The following is a 22,332-nucleotide window of genomic DNA, read 5'->3' on the forward strand; positions in this document are numbered from 1 at the left end:
ATTCCGGCATGACGTACTCCTTACATTAGCATGAATTCCTGAACGTTAAGAAATTATTTGAAAAATCCTATTGTGAAAGAGATTCCCGCAAAAAACGAAACTTCACTGCGGCGCATTAGGTCTTGCTGCCGTGGAAGTTCATCGCAGTCAGTTTGTCTAATGACATCAGGAATGTTCACAGCATTCACAGGCTCGTGGGAATCCACGCTTTTGGTGGTGTTGACATTACATAATTGGCCTACCTTGAGAGCAACGCGACGTCGCTTAAACGCTTCAAATTTTCGGAAATACATGGTGACTTACGGGGCAGAGTCAAAGTTCAAAAATAAGAAAACTACATTTTTTGTACGATGCCATTTAGATGGCCAATTCTCTCTTTGTACATCCGTGGATTCAACTCCCTTTGTAGGTAGGTGACGCACGTGTCACCAGGCTCTTCCGCTCTCTGGAGCTAGGTCTTCTGAGCGTATTTCTTTTGTGCAACGGAATTCGCGAAGCAGTTCCAGATCTCGAAGCAGTTCCGATACCAACTCGTCACGGACGGTTCATAGTTTGCAATTCTTGTTTACGCGGTACCGCTCATAGAAAAAACAGCAGTGGCCAGCTTGTCTGTGGTATCCTAGCAGCTGTAGTTGCTCACTCTGTGGTAAATCCTGAAAAGGTCCGCGGCTCGTGGTAGTGCTGCCAAGTGCGCGATGCTGCTCCAGTTTGATGTGCGTCGCTATTCTGGGTTATTTTCACGGGCAACGGGGTCAGTCCAGCGAGTGCGGCTCCCGCAATGTCGAGAGGGATCGATGGTCATCGACTCAACACCTCCTCCACGTTATTACAGCTTGTATGTAAGAAGCTGAGTCGACCAGAATTTGGTGCGTGAGCACGCAGATGGCGAGCTTCTTGTTCCGCGTCCCCACTTCGTCGTTTCTTCAAGGTACATATGTTGAAATTGGTTTATTATATCTTAGTGCTATCCTCAGAAGTTCGAAATGAGTGGCGGGAGTAAAATTCTTCAAGAAACTACAAACTTTAGGGGTATTTTAGGAGAGATGCTGCTATATTCTCAAGAGATGAACGCAGAGGCTGGCGTAGAAAGAGAGTGTCACCAATCTACGGAGTTTATATTCTCTGGTGCACTTAGAAGCATGAGAAACGATCAATATCATCGAACAAATCGTTCCCCAATATAAACGCAGGCCAAAAAAGTAGGGCTCTTACCGGTACGAAAAGCCTCTGTGCAGAGCACGGCCGAAATATGGTACGCCATCTTTCATTCTTTCTTTTTGGGAAAGCCGTCGGCAGGACATCGACGTGGACCCTTTTAAGGACACTGGGGGGCCACGATGAGGACTTCAGTCATGTGAAGAAGGGTCAGAATATGCCACGAAGGCGCACATAGAATAAAAAAATACAGTCAGTACAGCCGATAGAGCGGAAAAAAAATGTGCCCACTCACTGAAAAGAAACAGCACCAAGAGAAGTAAGAATACTGAAACCTGATCGTCATCGTTGTTTTGTTTCCCAGCCGCTAAGCAACCAGATATTAGAGGGTCAGCTGAGCGATGCCTAACAAGTGCTTCTTTCTCAACGACCTCATTTCCTTCGGCTAATATCCGACAGCTGCGCACATCGTATGATATTGCTCCTCTCCAGACAAAGCCCCCATAGACTAGTCAATTTCGGTGCCGAGAAGAGAATTCGGTAATGTGGGCAACATGTGCGTCTTCAGTTCTACTAGGACACCTGGCAAAGTGGAGTGAAGCAAAATCACAAATACACTGGTGTCCCGGGTAGCATGCGGCGTAATATATTTGAACGGCAGCGCTGCTACGCACTGCATTTGCAGCTGCATGTCTTAGAAATGTCTAGACAAGAAATGCTTTCAGCTTTCATTAATGGAAAACCAGCATTGTTCTTAGGAGCTTCGTTTTCGGATACTGTAAACCACTTTTTAAAAGAGCCGCCGCCCCTCACGCAATACTTTCTAACTGGCAGTCTCACGGACCGCCCACTGAATATCTTCGTCTCCCTCATCTTTAAACCATTCAATCGAGACTTCGGATCGGTAGTATTACGGCTGCCGTCACTCCCGTGCGACTGAACCTGCTGAGACGAGAGAGCCATGGAGTCAGATATGTCGCCAACGGCTGTATTTTGCAGATGCTGATGAAGGTTAGAACACCACAAAACGCCTCTTTAAGGTCGATAAAAGTGAGCTAGCACTATTTAGATGTAGAGGACCCAAAGCAGCCAGCGATGCTGGGCGCCCTGCTCCACACATAAACAGGAGTGGTTCGACACGTGGAAGGAAGGCAGCCCCGCTGTAGACACAAAAGAGCGCTTGCTCGCGGAGGCAGTTCTAGCGGTAGAAAAGGAAGCGAGACTTTGCGCTCGACGAACGGTAGAGAGAGGCAGCGGGGTGCGTAATGGATCCTGTAAGCTTGGCCGTTACCCTTTTGCTGCTAATACAACCTATCAGCTGCCCATGAATTTCCTCAGGCATGGACGCAAACGATTTTGCCGTTACACCTGCTATTCATGACAAGACAGCTAAAAAGGACTACTGTTGAGGTTAGTTGGTTTGACACGACGGATAGAGAGAGCGCAGATAAAGGACAAAGGAAGCAACGCCTGCGTCGTTCACCGCTTTGCTGTCCTGTGTCTGCGCCGTATTTGTCTGGCAGATAGCTTTATTTTTTTTAAAAGAATCAGTGAGGTAATACGCGGCCGACGCCTCTTCCCTAAAGCCACCCAGCCATTCCTAGACTGAAACACAGAACGACCGATAGAAACATCGCAATCATCAACAGCCACACTGCGTCGAATCGATGACAAAGACTGACCCTCGTCTACCCTCATCCATGCTAATAACCCTGTTATCAGCCAGCTGGTGACACCTTGTCCCACAAGCAACCTCATCCGTCCACCTGAAGCTCTGCCAGCCCCTGGTAGCTTCGCCTTCTGTCGGATTCCTTTACAGTACCCTAAGGGCCCATCAATTTTTTTTTGCCTTCAAATCACATGCCCTCCTGTGCCCAATTCTTCTTGATTAAATGTAGGTCGTCAACACCTCTCAATAGTTTTTGCAAGCAAACAAATACGAAAAATCTTATTACGTGTCTCACCAAAAACGGCCGAGTTTGGGAGTAAAATGCGGACGTCAACTCCGGTTCTGGGGCATCACAAAACGAAACCTTCTGTCCGGAAGGTTTAAAATGCACTTCCTCATTGAAAATTGTCTTCCTGGCGGACACACACAACCAGGGGCGTGGCCAGGGGGGAGTTTATGGGGCTTCAGCCCCCCCCCCTTCCCCTCCTCGAAATGTTTTCGAACTCACGCTCCGCTGACCAAACAACCACCTGCGCCTGAAGTCATTCTGGATTTTGTCGCCTACAATGTATTTTCAGACTATAAAATACATTTTGGCGGGAACATTGCTAAACTTGGATTGTATTTCATGGCAACGCCCTTGCACCTGTATTCTCGTAACGCAAAGAGCCCCATCCAAGCGCAATATTTCAAGTGGCTGTCAAGGACAAGCGGGATCGCCGCGGAGTCTACGGAGTCACGCATTTCATTTCCGACACTTAATGAGTATAAAGTTCCCATAAACTTTGACGCGGAAGCCCCGCTCAGATTTCAGAAGTCGGGCGTTTTTAGATATTCAAATCAGGAACTTCAATTAATTTATTATTCTTATAAACTTTCGACGCCAAAGGTGCACTGACTTTTTTAATCTCCTACATCGGACCGTACAACGAGACAAGCCAAATCAAAACACTATAAGACAAGTTGACAAAGCACGTAGAGGGGTCCGATGAGACGAAGCGTTGTGGTGATTCATTCCCATTTATACATGTGCTCACTTCTGCGACAAAAATTTCGGTGCGTCACTTAGATTTTTCCCTGGCCGTAGCATATATACAGAAATGCAAAGGTTCTTGAACAAAAAAAAAGATTCATTAGAATATTTCTCCTCTACTTGCTCGGTGGCTCTGTAGTTATGGTGCTCGGCTGCTGACCCGAAAGACGCGGGTTCGATCCCGGCCGCGGCGTCTGGAATTTCTTTGAAGGAGAAATTCTAGAGGCCCGTGTACTGTGCGATGCCAGTGCACGTTAAAGAACCCCAGGTGGTCGAAACTTCCGGAGCCCTCCACTACGGCGTCTCTCATAGCCTTAGTCGCTTTGGGACGTTAAACCCAATTAACCAAACCAAACCATCCTCTACTTGCTCATTTCATCACCTTTACGTTTTTCATATCAGCGGAATGCACTGCTCTGCTGGTTTCGTACTGATATAGTTATATACTTCGTGCGATATTTTCTTTGCTTATTAAATACGCAGAAATATGCAAGCAATCGTATCAGTTCTATCTGCCACGATTTTTAAGATATACGAATAAATTTTTTTACTTAAAAAATACATATTCCACTTGTCTAGACAGTGCATAGTGTTACCTACTACACAATGACATTGTCAATGGCAACGCATTTATTATTCTTGGGTTTGATCCCTCCACAAATGCTATGAGGAGGCCGCGCTGCAACATGAGCGCCCCCCCCCCCCCCCCCCCCGAACAAAATTTCTGTCTACGCCACTGCACTCAACATACCAGAAAGCGCATGATTACAAATTTTTACTCAGAATAATAATTGGACTTGTTTGCCCTCTCTTACTCTTGAAGAGAAAGCATTTGATTTTGATCAAAAATACACTGTCGGGAAAATAAGGCTATTTAAAGTACACAAACAAAAAAAGAAAGTGTGATATATATTTTGCTATGAACTGCCAAAAAGAAATGCAGATAATGAACTGTTCTTCTCACATAAGTGCTGACAGAGTGTCACTGGCATTGAGCGAACACTTCGTTTCAAATATGAAGCGCAGTGGCAATATTTCGCACCTGCGCCATATTTCGCCATTTTTTCGCCCTTCCTTGCCTGTGAAGTAATTTTCTGATGAATGCATTAGACACGCGTTGGGAGCAGTAACAAAACATGCGCATTCTTGGCTTTACGAACCGTAATTCGCATGCAAAAAGAAGTGGATGCATTCATTAGTGAAAATGTGGCCAGTGGCTGGCAGACGTGCGCGACCAGAGAAAAGGATTTCCAGCTCCATTTTATAGTTTCAGCAGGTCGACTTACCTATCGTCGGTAAGACGAGGCGTAAACATGAAGGCGACCGCATGGTGCCCTGTACCAGTCGATAGTAGTCAGCATGAACCCGATGATAACAGCGCTTTTAATACTAAACAGAACACATGAGACATGGGGGCCATAGAATGCGCTGCGCGGAAATCCGATGGCTCATTGAATACCCGGTGCGGCATGACACGTCTCCAGCTCGAAAATTTCCTTTCTTTCCAACAAGATACCTTCGTAGTTAAAACATCGCGAAGGACAGGACCCAAAGGAGGAGACACCTGAATCGCTATCTATCAACCATCGTTTATAATTTCGTGAAGCTTAGAAACACATTGCCAGGCGGCGATCAAGTTTCTGACTACTATAAGTCTGCCAAAACCGATCTCGACCGCGGCGGCCGAATTTCGATGCAGGCGAAATTCTAGAGGCCCGTTTACTGTGCGATGTCAGTACACGTTAAAGAACTCCAAGTGGTCGAAATTTCTGGCACTCTCCACTGTGGCGTCTCTGATAGACTGAGTCGCTTTGGGACGTTAAACCACAAAACCAAACCAAACCAAAACAACCACATCTTTATACTAGGCAACACTGCCACTTAAAACCAGCCGGGACTGTGTTCATTGTGTTGTCTGTGCGCGCCCCTTATAAGGCAGTCTGTGAAGTGCGCATGGGCCGCTCAACGGTTCAAAGCCGAGCATTGTCTGCGAGTGGTCTCTGTACCGTCCGAGCCACAACCCCATAGGCATGAGACAACAGATCTGTCTGCTCCTTGAAACGGCTGTTGGACATATAACACCTATCATCCGCTAAAATGTGACAGGTGCGAAAGAAAGGCCGAAAAGAACTTTTCAATTCATAAAAGCCATTGAAAGTGGTATAGGCCGTCTTCTCACTGTCTTTTCATCGACCGCAATCTACCAGTAGCCAATTCTAGGTCGATGGACGAAAAATACCGAGCACGCAGGAGGCGGTAGAGAGTCATCACTATAGGGCAACCTGAAAGCTTCTTTCTTGTTTACAGCGTCCAGGTTCTGGCTGTCGACGCAAAAACGCACCAAGCCGTCTTCCTTTTTAACGAGGACGACCGGAGAGGGCCATGGGCTGTTGGAAGGCTGTATACCTGAATCTTCTAGAATCTCTTTAGCCTGAGACTGAAGACGTCGCGCTCTCTCGACAAGACGCGCTAGGTGTGTTGATGATAGGGTGTATGTCACTGAACGCCACAATGTGGTGCTTGGCAACGGTTCCTTGACGCACCTTCGCCGAGGCGGCGAAGCACTGTCTGAATCCGGGGAACAGCACACACAGCTGTTCTCTTTGCTGGCTGCTACCGCGAAGGTGGCTATGAGACTCCCGGGCAACAGAGCAGTCTCCAGCGTTTCAGAGCAGAAACACTGCGAAACTTCAGACATGTGTTCGGCAAATGCTACCGAAGTGCCGCGAGAAAGATCCCGATGCAAGTGCGTAAAACTGGTAGAAAGTACAGCCTTTGTGAAAAGTATACAGCTCGAAAAGCCTGCTTCTGAGCCCTGCGACGCGGCCCCTCTTGGGTCCTTAGGGACCGTAGTCTCACAAAGGCGAGAGGAACTTAAATACTCAACGCTCACAAGCTTAGGACTGTTAAATTGGCTTAAAAGCTCCGCTGCATGGCTTTGAAAAAATTCCCTGGGCTCTATATTTTTGACGAAGACTAGATGTGACTGGCCATTCTGAAGTTGGTCAGACTGCGGGACACACACACAACTGCGTCAACAGTAATGAAATGCCAATTGCAGTGATGGATTCTAGTCCGGAAGTGCATCACACTCAACAGTAAAGAAAGCACTGGTTCGATGTGGCAGGGTGACAGTGTCCGCTGACAAATGAAGCATCTGGCTTGGTCGCGCCGCATTACTGACCGCGGCAGAGTTCTGAGCTGAAGACATGATCTTGCAGCCTCTGAGGTGAAAAACCCACGTTTTCAGCTGGGCTCTTTTGTAACACATGAAAATATTCAGGGGAGACAAGAGAAGGGGATGGGCGAAGTTCGTCAGTGGGCAAGGGCGGCCGAGAGCTTGCTAGACCTCCGCTCGGATAAGGCTCTCGGTAGAGCTGGCAGTCGTGATAGGTGCGTGGTACAGCTGCCTGGGTTCGTCGCACATTATCGAACGGATGTAATGAAGCGCACAGCGGCATCCCTGCCATTCGATGGCAACTCCCGGGAACAGAGGCGCCGGCCACAGTACGATAGTACGTAGACGCTATTCCCAGAAGCACATTCTGAACGGTGGATGACTCCGTGGGAAACTCATCGACAGTTTTTGGAGGGGTTCGGACAAGGTCAGTGAAGAGCTGCGCATTGACGCCACGCATGAGGTCCCGCCGCTTTTTCCATCGTACATTGTACGGCTCACGCGTTTGAAGAGGCACGTCGTGCCCTCGGCGTCCGCTGCGATATTCTCGTTTGGGAGCTGATTGCGAGATAGCAGAGCGCGATCTCTTCAATCGCGACAATGCGAGCTGCCGTAGGTTTCCAAGACACGACTCCAGTACCCACACCAAGAAGCGAGCGGATCTTTATGGTTTTCAAACCGCGTCCGAGCGCTGTATAGTAGGCGTCAGCATCATCCCTTTGATTTAACGTTGCAACTCTCTCCTAGCGTTTCAACCATTCTATTGCGGCTTCAGTTGTTGCCGTGGAGAAAGACTTGGGGGAGGGGGGGGGGAGGTTCTGGGGCGTAAATTTGTTGGTGGTTGTGTCAAGAAGCGCTGTGGCGCGAGGTCGCTCTGTGGGCATGCCGAATGGGGAAAGCTCAGCTGGTAAGCCTCGTAGCCTGCAGCTTGCACGGTGAAATGGCGTGTCGTCCAATATAGGGCTCGAACTCCTGCTAACCGTCGGGTTAGTGGGACATGGGAGCACCTGCCTATGGTCGTGAAATTCCTTCGTTGAGCTAACCTGACACTGAAGTCAGAGAAATGTCACCTTGGCTACGAAAAGCTCAGATTTATGGGTCATGTCATCAGCGGCGCCTGTGTGAAGCCGGACCCCGATAAGCTTCCACCGGTCACGGAAATTTCAACCCCAGGAGACAAGAAAGCTTTACGCCGCTTTCTCGGGCTTTGATTCTGATATCGGCGTTTTATTACAAATTTCGCTGATCTTGCTCAACCTCTGACTCCCAGGACGCCATACCTTTTGTTTGAAGCCATGAGCAAGAAGCGGCTATCCCCGAACTCGCCTCCGTCTCCAAACGCAGCCTATTCTTGCTCACTTTCATGGGCAGGATGACACAAAATACGCTCCGAGACCAGCAACATCTGCCTCGGCACAGTTCCCGTGTAACCACAAGGCGGCGTCTAACGAGTCATCGATTTGCCCCAGTCTGTCACAAGCCGGGTTCAGCTATTCCGCAACAGAAAAGGGAAGCCTCGCCAGTATTTGGGCCGCTGCGAAATTTCGCCACTATCTTCATGGTGACCATAAGCGGTCACTAGCAGCACTCCCTGTGTTCGCTGGCGAACCTGCGTGTCGCATCTGGACGTATGGTGCAATGGAGACTCTTCGTGTACAAGTTTAACCTCAACATTGTCTATATGTCCGGACATAAGCATGAAGATCTCGAAACACTCTCTCTTGAGCATGTCGAGCTTGCCACTTCTGACACGAACGACGACTGGAGTTTCTTCCAGCACATCTACTCTGATTTGTCAACCCAGCCGTGCGCCGATCCAGAGTAGCGGCCGCTCATCGATTATTTAGATGGGCAGCCAACCATGACACCTAAGTGCTTTTTTTGATGGCACCTGACGTCGTTTTTCCTGAAATGTAACGGGCTGTATAAGAACCCTGGCTCCAGTTAATTAATTAGTATACCTCCTCGTCGTCGTCCTCACAACTCCGCGAGAGGATAATCTTTCTGCGCGCCGCGATGAACCAGCTTCTGTACGCTCGGGATAATGTCACACGCTTGCGAGAAAACGCCAGCTGTTCTAATGGGCAAACCTTGCCACTGTTCTTGAGCGCTATGTACAGAGGTGTGGTCATGTCAGTGCCTTAAGAATCTGCCCTCCAAACCTTAGGGACTGAATAAACCTATGCTTCACCGTTTGCCTAATTCAATCAAATTGACATGAACGTTCTACGGACTTTTCTTCTGACCGGGTGGCAACCATTGCATCAACTTTGCTGCTGATTACATCTCTCCATACGCCGAGGCCAAGCTTTGTTGCGGAATCGCGTACAACCTTATTAAGGACACAGGCATGGACTTCACTTTTGATTCAGAGAAACTTATTTTTCGGCAAAACGAAGAGAAACTGGGACTAAAGGCCCAGAGAGGCTGACGAAGGTCCCAGCCCCGTTCTATACACAGCTGCATGCTGCATTGAAATGGATATAAACATAAAAGGCACATCTCGAAAATCAGAACACAATTACTGCAAGAAGAATGAAAGTTTTTGCTGAATGTGTTCCAGAAAACATCAAAGCGCATTCACAACAAAAAAAAATTCAATCAATGCGCAGTCCTTATGAGGAGTTTTATACATATATATAGAGAGGTAAAGTCAATAAACTAACAGCAATTAGGAAAAGCAAATAATATTGGCAAATAATCAAGCACTCAGCTTTTATTGAAAGAAGTTTCTGAGGCATTGAAATTTAGAAGTTCACGAAACTTCTTTATTATTTCTGCAGACTTATATTTCTTTCTTGCAATTTGTTATTGTTTTCAGAACGTGTCTGATTTTCCACCGTAGAGGCTAACGAGATGTCCATGACAGCCAGCGTAAGGGAATGCTTTATTTATTTATTTATTTATTTACAAATACTGCTAATCCCAATTGGGATTGTGGCAGGAGGGCTTAGTAAGGTTAACAGAACGGGAGTATGGTACGGGAGTTAGTCTCTAATAAGAATGTCAACCACAAGGAACGCCTGGATGGAACGGTATCTCTTCATTTTTGCCCTGTACGGCGAGAACATTGCGCTTTACAAATGAGCACAAAGGCAGTTATGATTCTTGCCTTGGGAGCCGCTGACGGGAATAGGAGCAAGGCCTCGAAAATATACTAATCTTTAGACTGTGGCAGGCAGCCAACTGCATTCACAATAATGAAGATCTACCAGGCGCTACGGCAGCACGGACTCTAGAGAGAACGAGGCACAGAACTTCGGCTATAAGTGAAGTGGAGATGAACGTCTTGGCATTCACGGCTGCGAACCCTGATGCAAGCGTTCGCGACGTAAGTGCTGACGCAATGGTGTCGAAGTCATCTCCCTGGACAATCATGAAGAAGGCAAATATTCACGCATACCATCTTCCACTCCTCCAAAGGTAAGAAATGAACGATTTCCAAAGCCGTCTTGACTTCAGCAACTGGATTCTGATAGAGTGTGCTGATGAGCCGTGCTTCCTCAACGGTGTTCTCTGGACTGATGTGCCAAGCTTTTCAAACAACCAAGTCACTCTCCACAATGCCCATTAGTGGATCGGAGAGAACCCGCACTGGTTGGTCCGATCGCACCAGCAGTATCAGTGGTCCTTCAATGTCTGGTGCGGAAGTTTCGACAGCAGGATTATTTGTCCCATCTTTGACAACAGGCTTAACGGGCACCGCTATAGAGACGAGATCTTGAAGTGTCCAATAAATACTTCCTGCAGTGACCTTTAACGGAAGCGCCTTCGGAGCGCATGGTTCCAGAATGATCGAGCGCCTCCCCACAACACTACTGCAGCTCGAAGCTGGCTTGATGCCGTCTTCCAAACGCAATAGATCGGGGGGGGGGGGGGGGGGGGCGCGGACCAGTGTTATGACCACAAGGTGATCAGGCATGACCCCACTCGACTTCTTTTGGCGGGGCTACATGAAAGATCGCGTGTATCGAACCGAAAGAACCACGCCAGGTGCACTGAACTGAGACGCACTGAGATCTAGTCAGAAGCGCACCTACAGATGCGTTGAAGAGGTGCCTGTTGTGCATCGCTTCAGAAGGAGACTTGTTTGAACACTTCTTGTAGAATGCAAAAATTGGGCTGAGGCGCACGCCAAGACATTTTTTGAGGATCGCACGTGAAAAAACGACTGACCTTCATAACACGTTCTCGCACGTTATTGTCATCTTTTCCGGGGACACAAGCGATCCTGAGTAACTGCACACTAAATTCCTCCTGCAATCTTTATTGTATGTTGTCATAATACATGGTTCCTTATGTGCATGTTGTTTCTTCCAACTTAGTTTTTCTAGCCCATATTCTTCCCTGGTGTCTTCGCAATTGCTGAATAAAATTATATTCCTGGCAGCATGGAGCTTTTTGCAAGCACTGCGCATGAAACGCACGTGACCCTACCAGTAAACATCCACTATCGTGGGCGCATGGATGACCGTTTCTTCAGCGCGTGACGATGGAAGTTCAGCGGTATGGCCACATGCCTATCACGCGAAGCGAATTTTTGCATGAAAAATGTTACATGCGAGCCCTGATTCACTTCCTTGATAAGCAGCGCCCGCTAACTTTACACGACGCATTAGCAGTTCCTGGCGCATATCTCGCCACCACCTCAAAGCGTCGAATCCCGTTCGGGAGAGCATTCGATATATAAGCGGATGCCGTTGCTTGACCAGTCGTTTGGGAGCGCTGAAACTGCTTTCCTATCATATGGTCCTTTATATCTTTCGCAGGATTTCTTTTAAGGCAAATAAAAGTAGCCACATCAGTGGTACTTGGTTGCAAGCACGGCAACCGGTTGTTATTCAGAAAGATTTACAACTCCTGCATTCAGACTTTTTACCTGAAGGCAATAATTAAAAAGTTAGCTATTTAGTCTCTGCTAAATTATTACTTTTGCGTAAAGAAAAACTACTGCAAACTGGGACTCGCGACTGTCAACAACCCTCAGTTGATTTCATTGGGCTAAGGAACATCCTCTTATTTACAAGCTTTGTGACAGTTATCTGGGACGCCCTGTACGTATACAGGAGAACAAAAGTATAGGATCATGTGTAGGATGCCACGCTGTTGAACTAGGCCTGATTGATAGCTCTAGTCCCTTGGCATGACATATATTTATGACGTCATATTTTTTATTGGTTTTCGTGGACGCATATGCTGTCGAGTAATGAGCCTGTAAAGGCTTTCGACTCAAAATTGCTACATACCACCCGCAGCTGAGCAGGCTGAAAGAGCGGCGGTCATGCTGGCGATATATATCAGTATGATCATGCCCTAATGGACATTCGCCTATAATACGGCCGTACAGTAGGCGATGCGTTGCACACTGCTTCGACTCCTCTACACAAAAGAGTTTCAGGCGAAGCTAGACGCAGTGACCCCTTGCTGAACCGATGACCAACTTTCGGGCCACGCTGGGCAGTTAGCCGAAGATTCCGCGCAAAGTCGTCAACAAGCACGCCTCAACATCGAACAGCAACAGGGTTAGATGCGCATCGGTACAAGCTTCGGCACAGGTAAGTCTTCTATGATCTCAGCGACAAGGTTTGGGTGTTGACCCCTGTTCAACAGAGAGGCTTGTTCGAAAACCAGATTTGTCGCTATTTAGGTCCTTATAAAGTATTGAGACGCGCTTGCAGGATTATTACGTGCCCCCGGACGAGACACTCCCAGAGCAAAGAGGGCGGCGACTATCCAGTCCAGAGGTTGTCCATGTTTTGCGCATGAAGCACATTTTTCTGTGCTTATGTGTGCTTGTGGGCGCGCTTCTCTTTAAAGGAGAGGGCTGCCAGGCGGCGATCACACTCAAGAACGTTTGCACTCGTGGGTCTCGAACTGAAGGAACTTGAAGTTGGCCGGCTCCCTTCCTCAAGGACGTGCTGCCAAGCTTACCGCTCTAGTTCTGTCTAGTCAGTGGACCAGTTTATTTCCTGTCACTAACACAGTGAAAATAAGTAGTTTGAAACGGCACAAATAAAAATTAACAAGTAACTTGTGCAGAATGCTGACTGGCAGAATTAAGGGCATCAAAGAAGGAAAAGTCACGTCTCGACTAATTCATTTTTTTCCTGTCCTTTTTGCTATTTAAATGATGACGACCGTTCAACAAGCCCAATTCTCTGCACATGTTGAAGGTATTTCGCATACAAATGACTTGGCTGATCAAGACAGATATACTTTACAGTCATTCCTCACAATATCCGGGCAGACATTCTTCTCGTGTTTCACAATCAGTGTTCAGCCAGCCACTTGAATGCTCCACGAGCGCACGACAGATAACACAAAATGTTCAACTGGCCTCGACTTCATGCCATTTTCACTGCCAATGAAGAAACCGACATTTGGTGTATAGGGTTTCTCAACCGCCATATTTCTTATAGACCTCCCTTTAACCCAATTAAAATGGACCTCCTCCTCACCTCAATGATCAGAGACTCAATAATCAATAATCCCTCAATACTCAGAGACTAAGGGGACTTTCATTGAACAGGCTCCCAAGTCATATAGTTGTTCTCGCGACACATCGATCTGTGGCGCGGGCCCCCATCATTCTCCGTTACCAACACAGGAAATGTGTTTAAGGAAGATCTACATCGGCCACATTTTCCACTTTTGATGAAAGAGTCATGGCAAGACCACTGCCCAATATCCACGGAGCAACTAACTGACCGACCAACTGTACGAGATCACTACGAGATGCTTCCAATGTACGCAGAAGTCCACCACATAACATTCGATATACTCCTACCGTGTTTCACATATCAGCGTACATTGCCATGTAAGAAATTATAGCGTGCGCTATCTTGCCTCTTGTAAACAAAGATGAAATTCAGAGCAGGGATGCTGTTCTTATGCGTCCAAGTGATGACCACCTTTAACATCACAGCCACCCTGAAATTCGTTCAGCGCGTTCAAAAAGACCATCAGCTTGTTCAAGTGTCCTTCTGCGAGCAACAAGGCACTGGTGCGCGCCGCTACAACATTCAGCTGCAAGAAGATGACTGTGGGGTCGGGTATCGCCGCCGTCGCTAATGCGCAGGCGCACCAAAACGAATAAAAGGCGTGCGCCGCAACCTACGCGCGGGCTTATCTCGGCCAGCCATGCACCGACGAACATGCGGCAATGAACGTCGCTTCGAACCTGGAAACTTGCCTGATCCTTCGATGAACGCGCGTTTATGAACGCGCGCGTATGGTGAACGACGCACCACAACAATGACCATATGGGAAGATAATCAAGACTGGATGTGGACACCTGTCCTCTACCAAGTTTATCTGCTGCTTGCTCGGGATTTACTGTTTTATGTCATGCGAGGAATGATAGCCGTGATTTTCTCCCAGACAGTTCCGCGCCAACAAGGCGCTGACAGCTCTGTAACGAGATGGGCCACGTTGTATGTCTAACGATAACATACGTGGTAGCAGTGTGTTCGCGAGCTGACGCACGTGCCGGTGCTGACTATTTGCTTGTTTTTGTGCCTTCGTTGCAGCTCGTCCTTCCTTGCCTTGCCTGCGATGCGGTCGGCATCACACGGCATCACTTCTTTTTTTTTAATTCAATAATGCAAATCTAAATCTGTTTTGTGGAGCACCCCTGTAATTAGATTGAGTTAGAGCTATTGATAAGTGTAAGGTTAAGCGACCGGAAGCGTGCAGATTGGATGAGGCAACAAACAAGGGTCAATGGCATCCTAGTCGAAATCAGGAGGAAGAAATGGGCTTGGGCTGGGCATGTAATGCGATGGCAAGATAATCGGTCCTAATGGCTGGGCATGTAATGCGATCGCAAGATAAGCGGGTTACGGAGTGGATTCCAAGAGGAGGCAAGTGTAGCAAGGGAGACGAGATTAAGAACTTAGCGGGAACTGGGCAGCCACAGCTGGCAAATGAGAAGGTTAATTAGAGAGACAATGCAGAGGCCTCGTTCTTGCAGTGGCCGCCGTCAGCCTGCTGATAATGATCAGAACTATTGCGTAGCGGGCACCTACCACTGGAGCTCACACAGTGCACTGTATATTGAACCCCGCATTCCTCTGCAAGCACCTGAGAACATCTTGATTACTTTTAAAGAACAGCGATTCAAAAATTTCTCGTGTATAGACCACGATTCACAGCCATTCTAAAGAGCGGCCATTTTCTGCCGACTGTCGCGCCGCCGTGGGGACGTTTCTTTGGGGACTGCGTGGCTGAGGTGCTCCGCGGTCGGGCCTGCGTGAGAGCCGTGATGCCCTTCTTGCGCCAAAAAAGGACTGCCGGGCATACCACAGCGTGCTTGTGTTGTAGAAATTTTTTGTTATCAAATAGGCAAATTGATCGTTTAATCGTTACATTTAGTTTGCCATTCCCGTTAATTGAGCCGGCGCTAAGCATGTGCCAACGTAAGGGGTGTTGTCTTGGTGCTACATGGGAGAGAAAGTGTTTTTCGTGAATTTTAAGCAATATATATTTGGCAAGCATGCGGTTCCCGTTCTAGTTACAGGGCGGTCTTAATACTTCCTGCCGGCCGTAAAAACACAAACCTCATGTATGGCTGTGTTTCCTCCTGCGCGGTGATGCGGCAGTCGCGTCAAGAAATTATGGCTGTGAGCTCAGCTGAGTCGCTGTGTATGAGAAAACGTCCGTCATGCTTTATGCTAACTTGGGCATAACAAAGCAGCTCAGCTTATTTTATGCTATTGGCATAAATATTACCTGAGAAACTAGCTTTTATTCGTTCTGTGCGCTGATGTCATGTCGATGATATTCGGAAAATCTCGGCACGTATGGCAGAGGCGTGTAACCTTTTGACCAAGTGCCATACAATGCAATAAAATATTGCGTATTTTTCTAGGGCTCAGGCCTACAACAGAATGAGCCTTTTAATCCGCCTATTCCTCTGACACCTGAAACTGCCAGCTTGAGCCGGTAGCGGTTCTGTTATATTCCCGTACGCAAGCTGTGTTTCATCTGAACAATAGCAAGTTCAGCGCATGGATGCCGAAGACAAATTACTAAGAATCAAAAACACACATTTCGCCTGAACATGATTCAGTGAGCTCCGCGATCCGGTAAGCTCTTGCTCATCGCTACACCATCCCGTGAAATGTTCTTTTTCGGAAATATATAGCCTACAGGTTTGCTTCCAGGCCGCGTAGCGGGGCTCCTTACCACATGTGACAGCTCCAAGCTTGGGAGCGTTTATGAATTAAATTCTTCCGTCCTTCTCAAGGCTACGGTCTGCGAGTATGCAAGAAGAGCCATACTGCAGGGCTCAGAATCTTACCCCTTGGGCAGCATAGTTTTGACAAAGATTGTACGTTCTGATGCATACAATTGTCATCACTTATGGCAGCGCATGCAAAACACAGCAGAAATATTTTTGTAAGCACCGGCTTCAAGTCCGTAGCCTACCTAGTCGACTACCCTCAAATAAAAACTTAAGCAGTAACAATGCCGTCAGATAACAGTAGTAGGTCTGGCAGAGGGAAAATGTAAGTCGTGATGCAAACACACACCCATATACCGTATGTGATGGCGCTCATCAAGGATTGAAGCAAAGAACACGTCAACACTGGACGCGTTGCACGTCTGGCACGCGCCCCCCGCAGTCCACTCGTCCACGAACGCCGAAAGATGGCGCCTTGTGTGGAAAGTAAGAGCGCGCACACAGACTGTGCGCGAGGGGGAAAACATCTTGTTTGTATTGTTCCCGTGAAGCGTTCCTGTGCGTATATGACAATATTTCTATCCAGGGCTTTTCATTGTTTATATATTCTGGTGAAGAAACGCATCATTACTTCATTTTAGACATCCAGAAAGTGTCATATAGTTCAGAAAAATAAATGTATTTTAGATCTCTTTTACCCTTTATACGGTCGTAAGGTAATTCCGAGAATTGCTTGATCATTTACCGAGAGATTAGGTGTGTGCCCATACTCACCGCGTTCTTAACCTTCTGAATATTTTTCTTGTCTGCAAAGATGACTATGCGTATCGGGGACGAGGAGTAAGCCGCAGCAGATTTGACAGCAGTCATGCCAAGATCAAAGTTATCCTCACAGATGGCGAACACCAACGTGATTGTGTTTCTGCATAGAACGGACAAAAGAGAACGTATTAGTAAAAGTGTGAGGAATAAGCCTAAGAGCGTATTACAGACCCTCAACATAGGGGTCTGGCACACTGAATGGCGGGAAGAAATAATGCAATAATATATATTGATAAACTACAAGCAAGTGAGCGAAATTAAAAAGCTGAGATAAGTAAACATCCCACTTGTGCCCCTAATAATTGCGGTTAGGATTTCCGGTGCAAAGAGAAATTAGCACCCAAATGTCGAGGACCACGATCTACCGCCCTATTATAACGCAGGAATACATGCTACGTGGCGAGTGCCTTGGTCATTTTGCAACCGCTAACTTGATCTTTTCGTTGAACACCGATGTGACCTCCTCCAGTCCCGACCTCGCTGCCCTCACCGCACGTAGGGCTACTCCCGATGACTCACTGCCTTCGGACATTTTCGATCGCTCTATTGACCCCGCCCTCAACACAGCTCAACTCGCGCATCTCCTTGCCCTGCTAAACCACTTTCACTCATCGTTTGACCACCAGTCCTCTTTGGGCCGCGCGACCACTGTCGAGCACCACATGGAATCCGGTACACATACTCCTCTCCGCCAGCGCCCCTACCGTGTGTCACTTCCCGAGCGCCACCTCATCGCTGAGCAAGTGGACAACATGCTACAACGCGGCATTATTCAGCCATCTGCCAGTCCTTGGTCATCCCCAGTTGTCCTGGTGAAAAAGAAGAATGTGTCGACACCATTTTGCGTGGACAATCGCCGGCTTAACAAAATTACGCGCAATGACGTCTACCCGCTACCCCGCATTGATGAAGCCCTTGGCTGCTTGCAAGGCGCCGAGTTCTTCTCCTCCCTGGATCTCCGTTCGGGCTATTGGCAAGTCCCGATGTCTGCGTCCGACCATCCTAAAACGGCATTCGTTACCCCTGACGGCCTATATGAATTCACCGCAATGCAATTTAGTCTCTGTAACGCTCCCGCCACGTTCGAACGAATGATTCGCGCGGTCTCAAGTGGAACGTTTGTCTCTGCTATTAAGATGATGTGTTTTCGCCAGATTTTCCGACGCATCTGAAGCGCTTGCGCCAGATATTGAGCTGCCTCATCAGTGCTCGCCTTCAACTTAACCTCAAGAAATGTCACTTTGGTGCCCGGCAAAAGAGAATACACGGCCACCTCGTACCCAAAATAGCGTTCTATCTGATCCTGAGAAACTCTGTGCTGTGCCTGACTTCCCTAAACCAACCTCTACGAAACAGATGCGGCGATTTGTGGGTATCTGCTCCTATTTTCGGCGCTTTGTCCCTAATTTCGCCGCTATCGTCGCGCCCCTTTGAAACTCCTCAATGGTCCCGCCGACCTGTCTACGTGGGACTCTGCCTGCGATGCAGCTTTTTCTGCGCTCCGTCGTCTTCTAACTTCACCCCCTATTCTTCGGCACTATGACCCCAGTGCTCCTACTGAGGTACACACCGACGCAAGCTGAATCGGCCTCGGTGCTGTCCTGGCCCAGCGGAAGCCCGAATTTTCTGAATACGTGGTTGCGTACGCCAGCCATGCTCGAGCCAAAGCAGAGTCGAACTAGACCGTGACTGAAAAGCAGTGTCTGGCCGTAGTGTGGGCTCTCACAAAATTCCACCCATACTTATATGGCCGCCCGTTCACCGTCGCCACTGATCAGCACGCATTGTTCTGGTTGGCCTCACTCAAAGGTCGCTCAGGACGCCTTGGCCACTGGGCGCTCCGTCTTCAGGAATTCGATATTACCGTAGTTTACCGGCTGGGCCGCAAGCACTCCGACGCCGACACCTTGTCACAATCGCCACTGCCCTCTTCTGCGTCCTCTTCCCTCATATCTCATTCCCTACTCGCAGCACTCACTACTATAGTAGTGACATCCCCAATCGACAATGCCAGGATCCATGGATTTCATCGTTGCTCAATGTCCTTCGAGCACACTCTACGTCTTCCATCCCTCGGGCCCTTCGTTGCCAAGCTTCCCATTCTGCCATCCGCGACGATCTCCTGTACCGCCGCAACTATCGTTCGGACGGCCGAAAGTGGCTCTTCGTGATAACCCGACGTCTTCGGTCTGAGATCTGTGCGCACCACCATGCCGACCCTCAGAGCGCTCACGCTGGCTCGCTAAAAACCTACGAGTGACTACGCCAGAGGTATTACTGGCGGGGCATGTACAACTTCCTTCGACCGCTCCGAGCGGCTCCGAGCGTATGGACGTGCCTGGCCGAGCTCCCGGCAGCCGGGCTTAGCCTGCCCCACCCACCCAGCCACACCCATCTGGCCCATAGGCCCCCTCTGCGATTTCGGGGCTGCTTTTTGCAGTTCCGCAGCCCAGAACCTCATCCCGCCGAGCTCCTCTGCAACCGCAGGCGGTTTTTTAACCGCCTTTTTGCGGTTTTTGCCGCATTTTTGCGGTTTTTCCGCAACCGCGGCCTTCCATCGCCGCGGTTGTGGAAGAGGAAGAGGAAGCTGTTCGATCGGCTTCCTGGGCTGCCTTGGCTGGTCTCGTTTGCATACTCCGCAGATATGTTTCGTGCAGTCTCTCCTCGATCCCTTAAACATTAAGCTCACAGATATCCATCCTCTGCATAACATCTCACCTTCAGTCGAGATTGCATTTGATAACATTTTCCCATCGAATGCCAAGCTCCAGCCCTTTCCTCTCCTTCTCGGTTTGTTACAGGACCAGCTAAGATCCTTTCCTTTTCATATTCTCATTGCTACCGATGCCTCACAGGATCATGAAAAGGCAGGTGTGGGCATTTTTTCTCCTGCATTGGGATGGTCCTTTTCTCTCCGTCTCCCTGACTTCACTCCAATTTATCTGGCCGAATTATTAGCTGTCATTCTAGCTTTACGTAAATTAGATCCTGCCGTTTCCAAAGCCATGGTTATGACGGACTCTCTATCTATTTGCTTTTCATTATCATCACCCTCTGAGTCTCGGGCATTACGCCTCTTTAAGCAGCTGATCCCGCTTCATCTAAATTCGGTGAGGTTGCTTTGGGTACCGGGTCACGTGGGCATTCAGTTAAATGAGGTCGCTGATTCATTAGCAAGGGCCTCTCTCTGTGGCCCAATAATTTCGGTCCTGCCAACCTGCGCATATACAGCTGCGGTGAGGTTTCGCAGTTACACAATATTTCAGGAATTTTCAGCCTCGGCGCTTACTTCATCCCCCGAATACAAGCATCTTCTGCACCCTTGGAGCAGCAAAGACTGGAGTTCGCGCAGACTGGAGGTCTCTTTCACGCGTTTGCGATGCCGAGTTCCTCTGCTAAATTTCTACCTTCACAGATCTGGTCTGGCGGTTTCTCCACTGTGCCCATTTTGTTCCGAGCCTGAGACAGTGGATCACTTCCTGCTGTTCTGCCGCCGATTCTCTTCTTTGAGGAGGCGCCTATTAGAAATTCCGTTTCATCAGCTGGGTCTGCCTGTGTCCACTGAGGTTGTTCTTTCCTTTGGCGCTACTTCGCTTGGACGAAGCAACAGGAGTGCGCGCTGTGCAGTTCAAAAATTTCTTTTAGAAACACAGCGACTCCCATGCTATTTTTTTTACTTTTTATTTATTTATTTATTTATTTATTTTTTTCCCCTCTTTGTTTTCATTTTTCTGATTATCAAACTTTAATTTAATATTATTATTTTTTATTTTTTCTGCCTCTCTTTCAGTCAATACAAAATTGAACCATTCCAGATGTTGTATTCAAATCTGCACATTATGCCGTCCTCCCATCTTCGATCTCCCAGCTAACAGGACCCCTTTCGTTGCGTCGTCCTATCTGTCAGCCTATACCCTATTAATTCTCCTTTTCCTCTAAAGCTCCTAATCATTCCAACAGTTCACCGCCTGTGTCTTGGCCACTCCCCCGTAGTGGGTATGTGCCATTCTACTCGAGGCCAACCAACCAACCAACTGGGCTGCCCTGCTGCCTCGGGGTCCTGCGGGACGCGGTTTTCTGCTGCCGCTCGCGGTAGCGGACGTCCCCGGACCTGCCACGCCCACATCCCGCGGCCGCCTACCGCTTTTCGACCAGCTGCGAGGTGGGGCTGGCCACTGGCCAGTGTTTACATCTCGTCGCCACCCTCTGACTTCGGGGCTGCCTTCGGCCGTCCCGTTTGCCATCTCCGACGGCGACAACAAGGTGCGGGTGAGCCGCCTCAAGATTTTCAATCGCTTTTTGCGATTTCCGCCGCGTTTTCGCGGATCTGGACTTAGCCGCGGCAGCTTTTGCCGCGGTCGAGGAGGAGGAAGAGGAAGATGTCCTCCCGGCCTTCTCGGCCGCCCCGGGCTCGTTCCGGTCGCGGCTTCCACCTGCGGTCTGCGCTCCCGGTCGCTCCCGCTGCCGTCGCGACCCGTTTTCGCGGCGCCCTCGCGAATTCGGGGCTCCTTCAGTGGCCCTGGTCTCCCGGGCCGTTCGCCTGCCCGTGGCCTTGTCTGGGCTTGTTCGGGTCTCTGCGGATCGAGTCCAACCTTCGTCGCGGCGTGATTTCGATCCAGCCCAGCCCTGTCCCGCTGGTTACAGGGCTGGTTATCGCCCGCGTCTGCGGGAATGTCTTCGTTGGGGGCGTCTCCCCCTGACTCGCCCTCGGGGCGGGACCAACCTGTGGTGACGCTCCACCGCATCTCTCCGGACCCCAGTTCTGGCTCCGGGCAGTCAGGCACGGGTGCCGCGACGCCCCGCTCGGAGTTCTCGGACGCCGGTGACAATTTGCTCGCAGGCGTCCCAGATGTCAACCTGCGGCCAACCGAGACGCCATCGGTTGGCAACGACGATTCTGCGGCCGCCCTGGGTTCGCGCGGTGCCCCTGACGCTGCGCCGACCTCGGCCGATGTTCCACCACCGGAGGCTCCCCGCCCGGAAGCTGTCGGGCCGGGGCCCTTACCGGACGACTTGAGTCCCTCCCCCGAGGGGCCTGCGAGCGCGGAGGCCAGGCTCGACCTGGCCTTCGCCGCGGTGCCGGAATTTTCAACTGTCACGGCACTTCAGGAGCGCCTCACGGCGTTCCTGAACACGGAAAAGAATAAGGTGCCGGTGCACGCTTGCACGACCATCTCGCAGATGTTCGGCGAGCTTGTCCTCCGCTGCGCCGAGTATCGGGCGCTGGCCTCGGACGCCAGGGGCCGGGTGGAGGTCCTCCGGACCATGTGGGGCGCGGAGCGGCGCGACGC

The 22,332-nt window shown here is 49.3% G+C and overlaps 1 protein-coding gene across 1 annotated transcript in view; it reads right to left on the reverse strand.

Moving 5' to 3' along the window:
- The window catches only part of LOC149328505 (glucoside xylosyltransferase 1-like), a 50,890-nt gene that overhangs the window by 15,044 nt on the left and 13,514 nt on the right, over positions 1-22,332 (reverse strand). The window contains exons 3-4 of the mRNA XM_089559002.1: positions 16,994-17,141; positions 1,213-1,344 (exon numbers count right to left, since the gene is read on the reverse strand). Of these exons, the coding sequence (XP_089415128.1) occupies positions 1,213-1,344; positions 16,994-17,141 (280 nt within the window). The remainder of the gene's footprint in view (positions 1-1,212; positions 1,345-16,993; positions 17,142-22,332) is intronic.

Source organism: Amblyomma mixtum, chromosome 9 (genome assembly GCF_055824585.1).
Source record: "Amblyomma mixtum isolate Tamu chromosome 9, ASM5582458v1, whole genome shotgun sequence".
Lineage (NCBI taxonomy): Eukaryota > Metazoa > Arthropoda > Arachnida > Ixodida > Ixodidae > Amblyomma > Amblyomma mixtum.